The 16,744-nt window shown below is 38.5% G+C and overlaps 1 protein-coding gene across 1 annotated transcript in view; it reads left to right on the forward strand.

Moving 5' to 3' along the window:
* The first annotated feature begins 464 nt into the window (after positions 1–464).
* CLDN16 (claudin 16) overlaps positions 465–16,744 on the forward strand; it is a 22,304-nt gene continuing 6,024 nt past the window's right edge. The window contains 5 exon segments of the mRNA XM_034990663.1: positions 465–486; positions 2,424–2,563; positions 2,566–2,610; positions 2,612–2,752; positions 14,588–14,690. Of these exon segments, the coding sequence (XP_034846554.1) occupies positions 465–486; positions 2,424–2,563; positions 2,566–2,610; positions 2,612–2,752; positions 14,588–14,690 (451 nt within the window).

Consider the following 16,744-nt stretch of genomic DNA (forward strand, 5'->3'; position numbering starts at 1 on the left):
TCCCTGCCCACACCTTTGTGATCTATAGTATTTGACTCCGAAAAATAGTATGCTGGGTTTAATCCTGATTTTTCTTCTGTTCTTCTTAGTCTCTCAAAGCACAGTCATCTGTTTCAGAATCAGAATTTTAAACAAGACATTTATAACATGTGAACACTTGGCACCCCGTGCCCAGTTTTCTGAATTCAAATCTTTGAGGGTGGAGCTCCCACTTCTGCAGTTCTAACAAGTGGCTTTGGAGATGGTAGGGCGCACTGAAGTTTTAGATCCATTGTCCTGGGTGCACTGTCAGCAAGACAAGCTCATTGTGAAAGGTCTTCTGGGTGGAAAGCTAGCTGCTAAGTCCGGAACTTTTCCTGTAATGGGTTGTGTGCTTTTGGAATGGGTTTCCTCTCCCAGATCAATAGAGCGTGAACGTTTTAGATTTAGGGCACAGAAAAAGATCTGTGACTCACCAAAGTAGCATGTGCATTGTAGCTGCCATAGGTAATTCCATTCTTTGAACAGGCACTTTAAAAAACAAACATTATTTTTCCCAATTTTTAAGTAAAATAAGTCAATAAAATAAGTAAAATTGAAAGCATTTCTAATGCACCTTACAAATTAATGATTACCATGAACATATATATCCTTGTTTATGGTGACAGTTGGTTTATAGTCCACATATGGTTTTACATCAACTTTTACATTTAAGTTTACTTTTAAATTTACATTTATATATTTGAACACAAGTGAATTAAAATGAGAAAATAATGAGTTTTAGTTATAAAAGCTTATTGTTTTAATATACACTCAAAATATATTGTATCAATACTGATTTTAGCCTTTTACCCTAAATAGTATAACCCAATCACTTTTAAGTTGGAAAAAAAAAAAGGAATCCTTCCTTGAGTTTCCTAAAATAACTATCCTAGTGGCTGATGCTTCCCAAAGTAATGACCTATTTGTAATTCTTCTCCTGTTCCTCACCAACCCCTTCTTTTTCTATCTCCCTCTCTCTCAGATTAAGAACCTTGCAAAATAGTTTTTATTATTATCACTTTAATTTTGTGTTTTAGTTTAGAGAAGTCTATCTGATGATGATAAAATGGTGTATGTATGCTCTTTTAAGTATTTTTTTTTAAAGATTTTATTTATTTATTTGACAGAGAGAGATAGCGAGAGCAGGAACACAAGCAGGGGGAGTGGGAGAGGGAGAAGCAGGCTTCCCGCCGAGCAGGGAGCCCGATGTGGGACTCGATCCCAGGACCCTGGGACCATGACCTGAGCCGAAGGCAGATGCTTAACGACTGAGCCACCCAGGCACCCTTTTTTAAGTATTTTTAAAAGACTACTGGTTATGGAAAATTTATGCCCAATAAGACCACCTGCTCAGGTATAGGTAAAACTGCAGCTGCCAGGGCTATATCCAAAACTCTTTAAAAAATCCTTTTTCCTGATATAAACAGGATTGTTTTTTTTTTTTAAAGATTTTAGTTATTTATTTGAGAGAGAGAATGAGCTAGAGAGAGAGAGCACATGAGAGGGGGGAGGGTCAGAGGGAGAAGCAGACTCCCCGCCGAGCAGGGAGCCCAATGCAGGACTCGATCCTGGGACTCCAGGATCATGACCTGAGCTGAAGGCAGTCGCTTAACCAACTGAGCCACCCAGGCGCCCCAACAGGATTGTTTTTTACATGTATTCAAACAGTGGTCCATGGGAGAAAAGTAATCCTATCGGGAATTGTTGGTCATGTTGATGTTTACCATTTAGCTACTTCTGTCAGATACTCCTCTGAATGATATACAGACACAGTATCGTTTAATGCTCACAAGCATCTCATGAAGATGGCACTCATACCTCCAATATTACAGAAACCACAACCCAAGTGCCCTCAGCTTCTAAGCTTCAGAGCCAGGATTTCGGCGCAGAGCTAGCTGGATGAAAATGCTCACGTCGTCCCTCCCACCCTGTGGTGCCCAGAGGTTAGGAGCCGTGGCTCCACCTGGGGCCAGGTGCTGGAACCCCTTCAAGGGGCTGTTCTGCCCAGTACCATGGAATGCAAACTCCCTGGAGCTAGCACTTGTTTGGCATAGTTGCACCAGTGGCCTGTCTGTCTAAGGTAGTCAACGCATATTAAAATAGTCCTCATAATAAAATAGCACGCAGTCAACCATGTAGCCTCCTTACGGAGCGGGGGAGGAGAATAGCTCACTTTCCCCCGAGGGCCTGAGAAAGATCAGCTTACAGGCGTCAGCATGGGGTGTGACCCTTCTTCTTTCTCTCCGTCTTGGCCCTGGCACGTGCCTCGGGTGACCATCATCTGACATCAGCCCACAGTCTGGGCAGAAAATGTTACCAGGTCTCCTTTTCTCCCCCACCCAAAACACACTCAGCCCTTTCACTGACCTGGCTTCTGATTGGAAGCTGGGTGCTTTGGATAGTGACCTCCAGGACCCCTCTGTGGGTCACAGCCTGTTTGCATTACTCTGACCACAACTTAAGACGTCTGCAGTGGGCTGTGAGGAAAAGTAAAAGCCTGGCGTTTTCCCATCCCCAGGTAGCAGAAGCTCGGAAGCCTGACAGCGTTCCAGCCACCTGAGTGGGCCCGGGGCAGGCAGCTGCCCATGTGGCCCTTCCAGACAGGCTCCTCGCTAAAATGAGGGATCTTCTTCAGTACGTCGCCTGCTTCTTTGCCTTTTTCTCTACTGGGTTCTTGGTTGTGGCCACCTGGACAGACTGTTGGATGGTGAATGCTGACGATTCCCTGGAGGTAAGAAGTCAGCACCTTCTTTTTCTGACCCAAGCCTGTCCGAATTTTCTCTCAGTCCCACTGTCTCAGGACACTTACCAGGACTAATGAAAGAAATAATAGCCAACATGGACGGACTTACTCCTTATTTACTACTTGCTGAGTCTTAGCTTATTAGCTCATTTAATCATCACAGCTAATCTATGAGGTAGGTGGTGTTGTTATCCCATTTTATAGATGAGGTAACTGAATAACCCCTCTTTCTTCAGCAGGATGAATTCACACAAAGGTAATCACATAACCCCGGTCACTGAGTCCTCCTGAAACTCACCTCTTCCCCTGCTGCCGATGCTAAATTGAATAACATTCCAGTGACACCCTTTCTGACAACCAAACACTTTCTAATCTTGATTATGAGTAGCACGAGAGCCTCTCTTAAGAAGTGATAATGTAAGAAATTGAGTAATCAAACTCAAGGTATATCAAACTTACCCAATTACTATGCAAGAGAAAAAAATGTTATTTTAAGGAGTTTCCAAGTAGGAACAAGTACTCGGAGGGAGAGCAAGTCTTTCCAGTGGGCCCTGAAGTACCGGGGACAGATAAGGATTTACAAAACCCTCTCAAAAATAAGCTGCTCTTGGAAGCCAACTGCTATGTAAGAAATGAGTGAGAGGTTCAGATCTGAAGCATCTTATTTTTCTTACTGGAGAAGCTCAGAAAGAAGCAATTTTGAAGTTTGTAATAATTTCCTGTGGCTAGAGGAATCTGAGAAAGGTAGAACTGAGTAAAAATCTAATCTTCAAAATCAGGTACTATTCATTAGTAAGGCTTCAGAAAGTGTGGGTAAGAAAAAGAAACAATGTATCAGGAACTCAAAGACTATATAGCAACCCAATCTGCTCTCTTATGTACATCCTGAGGGGAACAATTTATTCTAACAAATGCTGTAATGTCACCTCTGTGAAGTTTAGGAAAGATACCCAAGAGCTACTTCATATATTTTTCCCCCTAATTTTATTTATCAGACTCCCAAGTTGGAGTTAGAAACGGAAAGTAATAATCTTTCTATTTTGATGTGTATTATTTTTGCATTTATTATTTTTATTTTGCTTTTAATTTTCCTCTGGCTTCTACATGGCATTTCAAAACCAACAGAGTTAGTTATAAATGCTTCTTTAGAGCCAGAAATTTATGTTTCTGAAAATTGTGATAGAATTGAATCACTGCAAAGGATGTCTGCTATATACGAGTCCAGTGATGTATTTTATCTGGCTGTGCATATAAGTGGTGAAGGAGACACAGAGCGCCCTTTGAACAGTGCTCAGAGAAAAGCACAGATAAAGAAGTCTTCTGCCATTAGCCCTGCAGCCTGGATTGCCAGTAGCAGGAGATTAATTTAGAAATATATTGAACTAGAGCACACTCAAAAGTCATTTTTTACAAATATGCAAAACCTCATCTAAAAGCACTGTTAAAATATTTTCTAAAACAATTTGAAAATCTTTCTGCTCAAGCTGACAAACATTACTAACTTCACTCGATAAGAAATGGAAGTTTAGAAAGGGTCAGACCTTGCTGAGAGAGATTGAGAGTCCTGGCATTTAAAGGGCCTTCTTGCTTTGATTTCAGTATCCAACCACTTTGCCATCTGCTGTGTGCAAGAGCACTGTTAGTTAAAATGAATGGAATGAGCAGCCCAGGTTATTCACCTCGAGTAAATCCTTGCTAGCCTTGGACAAGAGTTAGTATCTCTTAGCTTCTTTCCTATTTCTCATACCTAAAATGTATTCCACAAACATATCCCAAGAAGCCTCCACCTTAGAACAAAAACCCTGAAACAAATTAGGCCTCTTCTCTCCTACCATCTCTTTATTTATCAATATTTTTAAAGGGACATGGATCTCTTGTAATAATTGCTCCCCCAATTGGCCAGTATATAAAGGCATACAATTATCCACAGATTTGGGGGTTTTGATAATCACTGTCTCAACTCTACTATTCTCTCTCCTTGCTTCCTTCCTTATGGATGTATCATCTTTGGTTCCTATTAACAGCTCACTTTAAACAACTATTGGACAAAAGTTGACACAACAAAAGTGCTTTAAAAAAAAAAAAAGCCTACCTGTGGAGTATTTAAACACAAAGGAGTATTATGAATTTTTAGCTTTGTTAGCTTTGTTAACCTTCTAGGGTGATGCAGGCATCAGAGTTGGAAAATAGATTCTACAGTTCAATTCAACATAACGAATACGAAATGTATGGCGTATTAAAAAGTACTACACTAGTCCTACTAGGGGAGGCAGAGATAAAGCGAGAGTGGGTCCTGCCTTCCAGGAGCGGACATTTAGTGAGGAAAAAAGATATACACGACACTATAATGAAAGGCATAGGCCAGTTCATATTTGAGAAAGAAATGAACAATATACCATTGGAGCAAAGAAGATAGAATTACTATGAACTGTTGGGGACGTTGAAGCAGGCCTCAGGGAGGAAAAGGCATTTGAGCAAAGCCTCCAAAAGATGCAAAGGATTTCAAAAGGTAGAAATGGCAGCAGGGGACTTGCAGACCAGAGGACACATGGCAAAAGTAAAGAATGAGCAAAAGCTCAGGGCTTGTTAGAGGATTAAGGTGAATAACCAGAGCCACGAGGCAGAAAGAGCTCAAATATTCTTTTGTCTTACTACAGAACACTCAAAATAGTATAAAATATTATTTTGCCTTACTCAGGCCTCCCTTGAAGAGGGAAGTTCTTTGCATGAAGTAAAAATGTTAGGAAAAATAGAAATGGCCCAGGAATGGCACCGTGTGCAGCCCCGACCCGGGGATAGCGGCCCTGAGGCCCCAGCCTGCTCCTTCACTACTGATTTTCCTGTATGTCTGGGAAGATCACATGGTGGACAGAACTTGGGCTTTAAGATTATTCCAGCCTGTGTTTGCATTTTAACTGTCTTCCATTGAACAAGACCCGGCTCAGTCTTCAGCTCAGTTTCTTCAATTATAAGAGGAAGTAAACTGCGTTGTTTCAAAGTCCTTCCTCAGTCTTCACATTCTTTAATAACACCAGGACTCCTTGACTATGACTGGTCTGCAATCCCAGAGATGTGGCCCGTCACTAAAGGACCGATGGTGTCTACAGCCTCCCCCTGAAACTTCCACTAGGAATCCAGGGCGAACATTCTCAATTTCCCTGTAACTTCATACGCCCGTCCTTCCTGTTTCCCATCCTCCTTGTCTCCTTATTTATTTCTTCTTCCTGTCCTTCCCTTTATCCCCTTTTTTCCCCTTCTTCCTCCCTCCTTTTTTCCTGTTTCCTTCCCTCTCTCCTCTATCCCTTATGCTCTTCCTCTCCTTACTTTTTCTTTCCACTCATTTTTCCTTAATCTCTGTTTCCTTCCCCTTCTCTCTCCTTTTTTCTTTTCTTTTCTTTCTATCTCCCTTCATTCCACAAATACTGACTGATACCTCTGTGCACCCGGTGCTGTGGTGGGTACAGGTTAGGAAGGAAGATGCAACCTAGATCTACTTTAGGTTACTCCTAGCGTGCTGGCAGAGACAGACAAGTGAACAGAGCATAACAGTATGTCGTCACAAGTGCCATCATAACAAACAACTCCCAGTAGCCAGCTCTCCCAATCTCAGATAATGAGTAAAGGCAATCCAGAAGAAGAAATACCTAAACTAGGACTTGAAGAATAGGTGGGTGAGGGAGAAGTGGAGAGTATCCCAAGCACAGGAAAGAGTATGGGCAGAGATCCAGGTAAGAGCAGTATTTGTGGCTTTAGACTGTCTCAGCATGGTAAGAATTTCCAGTATAGGGAGGAGTATATAGGAGCTTGGTCATCAAAGGCTTTGGTTCACGTAAAATCTTAGATCTTACTCAGTAGAGAAAGGTGCTTCACTGAAAACAAACAAATGCATGTGTTTCACAAAGATCGATTATTCTAGCTACTTGTGGGGAATGGTGAGAATGGGTAAATGAAGTGTAGGGAGACTAACTGGGAGGTCTTTGCCATAGAACAGAAGGGAAGCGATGGTGGTCTGGACTATTGAGGCAGCAAGCATAGCGAGATGTGTGAAGATATGGGAAGCTCTAAAGAACTATAATCAATAGGACTGATAGTTGCATGTGGGGCAAGAAGCTGATTTGGGGGAGAAGTCAAGGCTGAAATCCACTTTACTGCTTTTAGGCAATTGGAAGAATGGTAGAGTTACTCACCAAGAAATTAAATGGAGGAAAACTAATCTCTATACAGAAGTCATCAAGCAGCAATGTCCCTGGACCATCCCACTATTTTTTCCTCATTTAGATTATGATATAGCACCTCAAGAGGGTCAGGAAAGAACGCTTTACAGTGAGGAAGTTCACAGGGTGGACTTGATGTTCGAGGACCTGAGATTAAATCCCACACTGCCAGGCAATACCTGTATGCATTTAAATTGCAGACATTTGAATTGCTATAAAGTATATTTCCTCTTCTGTAAAAGAATAATAATAGGCACATCATAAGTCTGTGAGGATTAAATGAGCTTGTGTATCTAAAGCATTTACCACAATACTGCGCAAATACAAATCAGTTAATAAACAAGAGATATATTATTGTCTATTTGCAGTTTATTGTTTTGTTTTTGTTCTGGAGGAGGAGATGACATTTTGTATAATGTTCACTGAAGGGAGAGATATGAGATTTAAGTTCTATTCCTGTTTTCATTATTGATTCTCTTGGAGAAATTTTGTTTACTTCTCTGAGCTGTGGGTTGCCCATTTTTATATTTAATGACTGTTCCCTTTTTGTCTCACCAGGGAAGAAGGCAGACAATAGAGACAAAATAGCATAAGTTACCCATTGTATACATTTTAAAAAGAAAAATAAATTGTGAATTAATAATATTGTTAATATGTTGACTAATTTAGAAGATATGTAATTCTTCATTATCCACACTGAAATAAAAAAACAGTTTCTTCATAAAGTTACTGGTCTTTCAATTATCAGGAGGAAAGAATGTTTTCACAAGATTAATCCGTTTTCAGTTAATCTTGTGTTAATTATTTACTGAGAACTTGCTATATACCAAGCACTCTTATGATTAAAATTTTATTACTTCAAATGCAGGTTTCTAATATTTGGATTTACTTTACCCCCATAACCTGCTTCTCCCCTGGGATTTCTAATTACATTAATGACACTACGTTGTTTCAGACATAAAATAAATATTAAAATTATTATACCTAGTATCTACTCTGATTTTTTATATACTAGTTTTACTTTTCAGCTCATTGTGAACTCCTTCAGCAGCCCCTGGCAGCTGCAAATATTCTCTCGTTCATCTCATGATCTCCTACCATACCCAGCACCAACTTCCAAATCATGGGAACTTGTGATTCACATGAATCGATTGGGCACATATTAAGATACTTGGCATATTTATGAAAAGAATGAATACATGAATGAACTATAACATGAAGTGATCTTTGGAAATCACACACTGAACCATAAATGAGAAGTATCTCTGTGGGGAGACCACCACCTTTACCCAGGCAAGATTTTTTATCTTACTACAATTTAAACTTCTTTCAAGATATGGGTTTGGTTCCTCTTTTTCATAAGATAGGAATAAAAATCTAATTCCCTGGGAGGTATAATAAGGTTGGTGAAGAGTGCATTCTGGCCCAGAGAATGAAGCTTTTCTGCCTGGTGCTTCAAATAAAGACAGAAATGAAGAAAAGGAGAGAGAAAAAATAAATGAATATTTTATTGTCATTCACTCCATGTACATTGTGATCTGTCACAACCGATGCACTCACCATTGCCAAGTTGTGATACCACGCTCTCATAAGCGTTCTAAAATGATTAAATATGTGACTTAAACAAATTCAACAATAAATGTTAAAATATTTACATAGTTTAAATATGTAAATTAGGTCATATAACCACGAAGGCCACAAAAATTATATTTTACCTAGTAAGTATGCATTATCTCATTCTTGCCATTTATACCTCTAGCCAGTCCTCCACAAATAAGCAGGCAGAACTAAACCAAATGTAGTTTAGCAAATAAATTCATGGCACCTAAATGGAGAGGAAAGGAAATATCTATTATGCTTATTTTAATCTTGCTTCCTTATCATTATAAATACCCGTTTTGAGTTCTTTTAGAGCCGGTATAGCAAGAAAAATAATATAAAGTATTCAAATAAAAGTTCAGAATTGTAGTATAAAAAATTCAAATGCCTTTCATGTTAAAATTGAAATTGTTTCAAGTCATAGTAGTAAAACAGGCTACTTACTATAGTATTAAACCTTTTGCATCTTAATAAATGTATTTAATTAAATACTAGAAAGAGATAAGTTGCATCTTCAGTGTTCAAGTACATTAGCACAAGAACGGCAACAGGGATGTGAAATGCATAAATTCTTCTAGTATGTGGATGCAAGGTGGTTTTTAAAATAATATATCTTCATGACTTATTTTACTGTTCTTTTGGTTTATGCATACTTCCTCCTATATGTATTATATTTACACATACATCCCACTGCATATACATTTATAACCTAATGCATATTGGCAAAGAAAAATCTTACTTGATAGTGGTCAGCCCACAATAAATATTTACTAAGCCTATTGTGTGTGTGTGTTTGTATATATATATATATTTTTTCTCCCACGTAGCTGGTGAAAAATAAATGCCAATGAATTAAAGTATTTTAAAGTTTCTCTAATTCTCAAAAGATAGATAAAATACTTGGAGGCAAGACAAACACATCCAGAACTACAGGAAACAAGACAAGATAGGCAAAATTGTGTGTTGCTGCTTGTAAATATTTCCGGAGTGATAAGGAAAGAAAAATTGGCAAAGACTAGGATAGAGAAGCCTTAATGGAAGGCTGCTAAAGAGATCAGAATAAGAAACCCCAGGATTAAGGAGCTAATTTAGGATACTATAAATTCAATGGGGAAGAGTCATGGTTAATACAGGTTCCTAAAGTTTTTCTGAGTGGTATCCTGCTCATCCTGAGTCCTACAGTAAATACTTCCCAGAGCCAGGTGAGTAGATACAGTCCAGGTGGACAGCAAGTCAGTATAAACTCTGTAGTCTAGGTAATAGTTCTCTGACTCCCGGATTCAGCTGTTTTGTCTATTCAGTCAAGTCAAAAGCACATATTAAGCATTGACTATGTGTATAGTGTATCAGCTAGAGTTCAAATGAGAGTTAATGTGTGTGGATTTGAAAAATTGACCTACTTTTTTTTTCAATAAACATCTATTGAGCATCTATTATGTTCCAAGCAGGAGGGTCTGTAAGCTCCTTGAAACAAGGTGTCACACGTGCCTTGGTCCCTGCTGTATCCCCAGCATTTCCTTAGTCTATTGCCTGACGCATGACAGACACTCAATGAATAAAGTTTGAAAGATGACAACAGATAGACATGGGAGACAGATGTACATAAATGTACATAAAATAATAAGGCTATATTGTAAATACTATAGAATATGAACAAATTATGGTATGATCTAAGAAGAAATTAACTCCAGCTAGAGAAACTGGGAGAACTTCATGGAGGAAAGAATATCTTTGAAGTGAGACTTGAATGAAAGGTAGAAATTTGACAATTTGAAGGCAAAGGAAGGTATTCTCATTATTATACACCAGGAGCAGGAAAGTTACATGCTGTTAGGAACTGGGTAGTCAACATCCATGAGAGAGGCAGACTGGGTAGGGGGTTGAGGAACCTGTGAGCACAAGCCCCACCTAACAGGAGTAGCCACTCAGCTGCTGCTAATTGTTGTTATGTGGGACTGAGGAGTCCAGGTGGCCAGAAGGACCAAGTTTCCAACAGAAGCCAGAAATCTGGACTGTTCTGTAAGATCTCTATGTTTTACTATTGCAAGTAATTAATATCAAGAGACTTATGCTGGCCCCATCTTTGTGACTTGTATTTTTATTGTTACATCTTGGATAAACTGAGCTCTCCCCATTGAGATAATCTGTTCCTTGCTTCAGGATTAATAGATATTCATTGAAATAATGTAGAAATTCCTATTGTATCATTATCTATATTTATTAATGCATAAATTGCATGTGAAAAGAGTAAGCTTAAAATTAGAATCTTCTATTTTGAATGACCCTGTAAGATAAGAATTATTAGTTAACATTTTGCATTTTTGCCCTTTAAGAAAGGTTAACCATAATATTTTAAGCCTCAGTCTGCTTTTTAAACAGAACCTTGTCTTAAAACTTTTAAGAATTTAGATTTACTTGCCTTTTAGGAAGTTCTTAATAAGCTAATAAGCCATTGTATAACACAGGGATAAGTTGTGAAGATTATATATTACAGACAAGGAAGGGCTTTCCTAAATATGATAAATAACATAAAATCTTTTAACCTTGTCTTTTGTGCACAAAGGCACCTTTAAGGGTGTCTCCAGTAAGTGCTATATTAACACAGAAGTTTAGTTAATTACAGCCACTATTCTCACGTACCTTAACCAAGTGTGAATACCAAGCAATCTCATAGTGTGCCCCAGAGCATTAATACCTAATGAAATTGGATTCCTTGTTTCCTCTAATGAGCTCATTGCTTTTCTAAATATGGTCATTGCAGGTAAATGATCAATAGCCTTGAAAATGACACCACTGCTGGATTATTTTGCCAAGAGACTCTTTTTTTAGTGTATATATCTCAGGTTCCTTTCTAAAGAAGCTCATATGTAATGAGAAATACCACGGTGGGTTGGTTGGCTTGTTTTAGTGGCTGTTAGACAGCAGGAACTGTGGACAGTCACTGTTCGATTGTAGAGCAGTGATTTCAAGTCTGCATAACCTGGCTCAAGTTGGAATAAACTGGATGCAGTATGCTCCTGTTAATTGAGAGACTGAAGGGCAATAAGCTATGAGAAGGCCTGTTTTCTATTATGGTATAATAGTTCCCTACCAATCATCTCTACTGTATTTGTTTCCTACGGCTTCCATAACAAATTACCACAATTTGGTGGCTTCACACAAGAGAAATTTATTCTCCAAGTTCTGGAGGCCAGAGGTTTGAAGGCAAGGTGTTGACAGGGTTGCACTCCTTCTGAAGTATCTAGAGGAGAATCCATCCCTTGCATCTTCCAGCTGCTGGGGGCTGTCGGCATTCCTTGATTTATGGCCACATCACTTCCAATTTCTGCCTCTGTGGTCACATTGCCTCCTGCTCTATGTAGTCTCTCATCAAGACACCTGTCATCAGATTTGGGGCCCACCCTCGTAATCCAAGATGATCTCCTTATCTCAAGATCCCTAACTTCGTTACATACGTAAAGTCCCTTTTTCCAGTAAAGGTCACAAACATAAGTTCTGGGACTTAGGACATGGACATCTTTTGGGGGGCCATCATTCAACCTATTATATATACCTTTCTTCTCTTATATAACCCTTAGTAATGTTGAACACAGTCACTATTCAGGTTGTTATAATGTTTAAGTACTTTACTAAGATCATTTATGAGCAAATCATTTATATTATGTGTTTGTAATTTTGATTCTCATAACTATCTTAGCACCATTTCCTTTATACAAATAAGACTGAGGCTCAAAAAAAGTAAGATCTTGCCCAAGGATACAACACACGTAATTAGTATCAACTTAGATTAAATGTCTATTACTTTTTTTCTTTTTTTTTTTATTAACATATAATGTATTATTTGTTTCAGGGATACAGGTCTGTGATTCATCAGTCTTACACAATTCACAGCGCTCACCATAGCACATACCCTCCCCAATGTCTATCACCCAGCCACCCCATCCCCCCCACCCCCCTTCACTCCAGCAACCCTCAGTTTGTTTCCTGAGATTAAGAGTCTTTTATGGTTTGTTTCCCTCTCTGGTTTCGTCTTGTTTCATTTTTCCCTCCCTTCCCCTATGATCCTCTGTCTTGTTTCTCAAATTCCTCATATCAGTGAGATCATATGATACTTGTCTTTCTCTGATTGACTTATTTCACTTAGCATAATACCCTCTAGTTCCATCCAAAAGTCTATTACTTTTTTAACCATTGCTTAACTTGCATGCATATCTAACTTGAGATGTTCACATCCTTCTTTAGAAATTGATACGTTAAATTTCACAAGGTGGACCTTCTTTGTTAAATTTTTGGTCCCTGTGTTTCCTTAGGCAGATAATATTCCCAAACTCCAAAACATCCCTTCAGATTTAACCTTAGGAGGAGTAAGCCAAAGTGAGGTTTTGTAGAATAATAGCCATAGGATGATGTTAAAGTTAGGGCTTAACACTTCACTCAAAGCTATCTTCCAATTTCCAATGCTAGCCTGAAATGAATTTGGAATTTTTTTTAAACGGGTTTTTAAGTATACTGCAGTGCTTAAGACCAAACACACAGACAGCTGAATTTGAGTCCTATCTCCTCCACTTATTAACTATGCTTTCTTGGGGTTATCACTTACTTTTCCTGTGCCTCATTCTCCTTATTTGTAAAATAGCTGAGAATAATTGATATCTCACGGGATCCTTTAAGGAGTAAGTGAGATCATAATATACTTAAGTAGTAACTGCTTCATAGTATAGACTCCATGTAGATTTTTAAAATTATTACCAATTAAGAGTATTTTACATATAAAGTGGTAATAGAAGCACATTAAAATTTGTGGTTGAGTGGCAAGCAGTGCAATTTTATCTGGCTCACAACACAGCTTCAAGGCAGAACACAGAGCAGAGAGTTTCAAAGCACAAATATTCCCTGATACGGTTTGCTTTTGCAGATCAAAGTGTTCTATGTTCCTTCTTTCTTTCTTCACACCAGTTATGATCTCCCTGCTTTTGCATTTCTCTTCCCACTTTGTTGTTTATTCTTTCTTTAAGGAAAAAACTTAAGTTTTTCTTTTCCAAGATAATTCTTGGTTAAATTTTACTAAAGTATTCCCAGAATTCCCAGGTAATGTGAATCTGTAATTGAATCAAGACAAACAATCATATTAGCTCTGTTCCATATGCATGAGCTGTGTCAGGAATATTTGAAACTATTTTCCGTTGGCATGTTTACAATTTTAAGAAATCTATTGTGACTTGCAGCTTATAGATAAAGCAGGGAAAGGCTGAGGACACTGGTATCTTTTAGCTCTAGGTGCACACTTAGAATCACCAGCACAGAGTTTCTAAGTAAAAGTGGTTTACGGCTGTCAGATTGTATGAAGTTAATTCTTAATTTGTTCACATCCATCTCATAGCTTAAACATTTGTAGTGTGTCAGTGGAGCAAGGAGGAAGAAGTTGTGGGTCTTCATATTTGATTTACTGTTTTCTTTAGGTATAGCTTTCTTTGGCAATTATTGTAAATTTATGAACTTCATATATAATAACAACTTTCTTCATGGAACTCAGTGTTTATGGTGAGCAAAAATTAATGTACATTCTTAACAGACTCAGGATGTCAAAGTTAGCATCCATTGTTGGACTGATTATTGATTGATTGATTGATTGATTGATGAACAAATGTCAGCACAGGAAAGCCAAGAACTGTCTCCATGTTAAACTGCGACTCCACGATGGAACCAGCCACAAACATTTGCATATATGTAATTGTGATTTTACCTATGTTGAGCACCACACCCCCTGCCCGCGGCCCCAACCCCCCAGTCAGGAAGTGAATTCATTTCCCTGTGGGGAAAGCCTTTAGCTATTAGTGCTTAAGGGAAAATACCCTAAAACACTGTGTTTGTTGTAAATGAAATTCCGATCACGCTTGCAGCCCCTGTACTTGACTATCAAACGCACAACAGCCAAGGTCTTCCTTTGATCGAGGGGAGCTGGAGGGTGTCTGCGCGAGTCGGTTCACACGGTGTCTTCTCCAACATCTAGGTGAGCACAAAATGCCGAGGCCTCTGGTGGGAGTGTGTCACGAATGCTTTTGATGGGATCCGCACCTGCGACGAATACGATTCCATCCTTGCCGAACACCCCCGTATGTATGCGTAGACAACCCCTTTGCCAGGGACGGGGTACCAAACAACGCTGAACTTGGGTTTCCATTGCGTATTTTTATTTTCTACCGTCTATGGTAAAGTTCTGTCTAATTTTAGATGTTTCGATTAAAACATTTAGTTTACTTCAGAAATGTGAATTGAAACATCTCGAGCATATTTTATCTTTTTCCATGTATTTATACATTCCTTTAAGGTAAAAATATTAACTTATTCATCTCTGCTCTCCCAAAGGGCCTGGCAGAATGTCTTACACACAGTAGACTTAAACACTTTTTAAATTGAAATGAATTCTTCAGGGTGTTGTGATTTGAGGATTAGAATCCACAGATTAGATGAAAAGTATTTCAGAGATGTCTTTTAGCTGTGACCTAAGTCAAATAAGAAGTTTACAGTAATTCAACGGGAGATTTTCTGAGAAAGAGAGAAGGTGAAGTAGAGGGGCAGAGACAGAGAAACAGAAAAACAGACATGGAGATAGATAGGTAAAGAGAGACACACAGACAGGGATCAGGGAATGAAAAAAATCAGTGTACACAGGGTTAGCAGGTAGGGTAGAACCAGCTCCTTCATCTTCCCGACCTTTAGCTTTAAATTTTAATTAGGTGTTAGCAAGACCCACGTTTCTATGAAATAAAGAGATTTCGTAAAGTAAAAGTGTTGTCATTGATTCTCTCAGTTTTTCTCCATAGCGTTTATTTATTTATTTAGAGCATCCAGTCATGCCAAGAAATACGGGTGCTGTTGTTAAAGCTAATTGGTTTCGGTCTCCTTCAAAGCATAAGATGAGGTATAGCAGAGAATGGCAATTTCTTTTCTCAAGATAAATGAAAAGCAAACCCTGGGAATGTGACTTTTCCCCTCGAAAGCTAGTTCAGTCCAGGGATAAGCACTTAAAAGGAGCAGTGGTTGAAAATATCTTCTGCTATTCAGGATTTGAGTGTTCTTTAATCTAATTCCTAAGGCCCATATTTCATTTTCTTTAGGGCCTCTTAATTCTTTCTCTTTTACCCTCCTTGGGCTAACCTAATTCTACCTACAAAGAAGCATGATTTGGTCAATAAGAGTGTAAGTTTATGTGGACACTAGGCTATTCCAGAAATTTAGTCCTATGGTGAGAGCAAGAAAAAAAAAATTCAAACTTCTAAATATTGTTATGTACATTTACGCAAGAATAACAGAAAATCACTCATAAGCTTACAGCACAGAGAAAACTGCTGTTTATATTTTAATATTTCTTTTTTTAATCATTTGCCTATACTATCTCAGCTTTTTAAATATATTCTTACCTATTAATTTCAAATAATATGCTAAAGATTCATTACTTTTATTTAAAAAATTCTATCATATGCTTAGACACAACAGAGATGAAACTATTCTAAGAAAATAACATAACTATGCCCTCTAAGTTAGGATATTACCTGTGAGATTTCAGTTTTAGTTTTTGGTATCTTTTATAGAATCACAATTTGATAACTTTTTCCATTGTTCTGTAGACCTAGGGTATACAGACCCAGACAATTTTTTTTTCAGGACTCTTGTTGAATACTCTGTCCCCAAATCAGAATATTTAACATTATTCTAGCAGCCAGATCTCAGACAATTTCCAGAAAGAAATTCCTGGCGGTTAGCATTAGCCATCTGCCTGTAGAGCTGCCCTCTTGGAACTGGGCTGGCCATGGGGCTGACTGGATGACACCATAGGCATGAGTCTGGGAGTTCCACAGAGCATCAGAAATCACACTCTGGGGGCCCCTGGGTGGTACAGTCAGTTAAGGTTCGACTTTGGTTTTGGCTCAGGTCTCAATCTCAGGGTCTTGGGATTAAGCCTCATGTTGGGCTCTGAGCTCAGCAAGGAGTCTGCTAAAGTTGCTCCTTCCCTCTCCCCCTGCCTCTCCCTGTTCTCTCCCTCTCTCACAAATAAAAAAATAAATAAATAAAATAAATCTAAGAAAGAGAGAAAGAAAGAAAGAAAAAAAAAGGAAGAGAGAAAGAAAGAAAGAAAGAAAGAAAGAAAGAAAGAAAGAAAGAAAGA

The sequence above is a fragment of the Mirounga leonina genome, unplaced genomic scaffold, assembly GCF_011800145.1.
Source record: "Mirounga leonina isolate KUSES-001 unplaced genomic scaffold, KU_Mleo_1.0 Mir_115, whole genome shotgun sequence".
In the NCBI taxonomy this organism is placed as follows: domain Eukaryota; kingdom Metazoa; phylum Chordata; class Mammalia; order Carnivora; family Phocidae; genus Mirounga; species Mirounga leonina.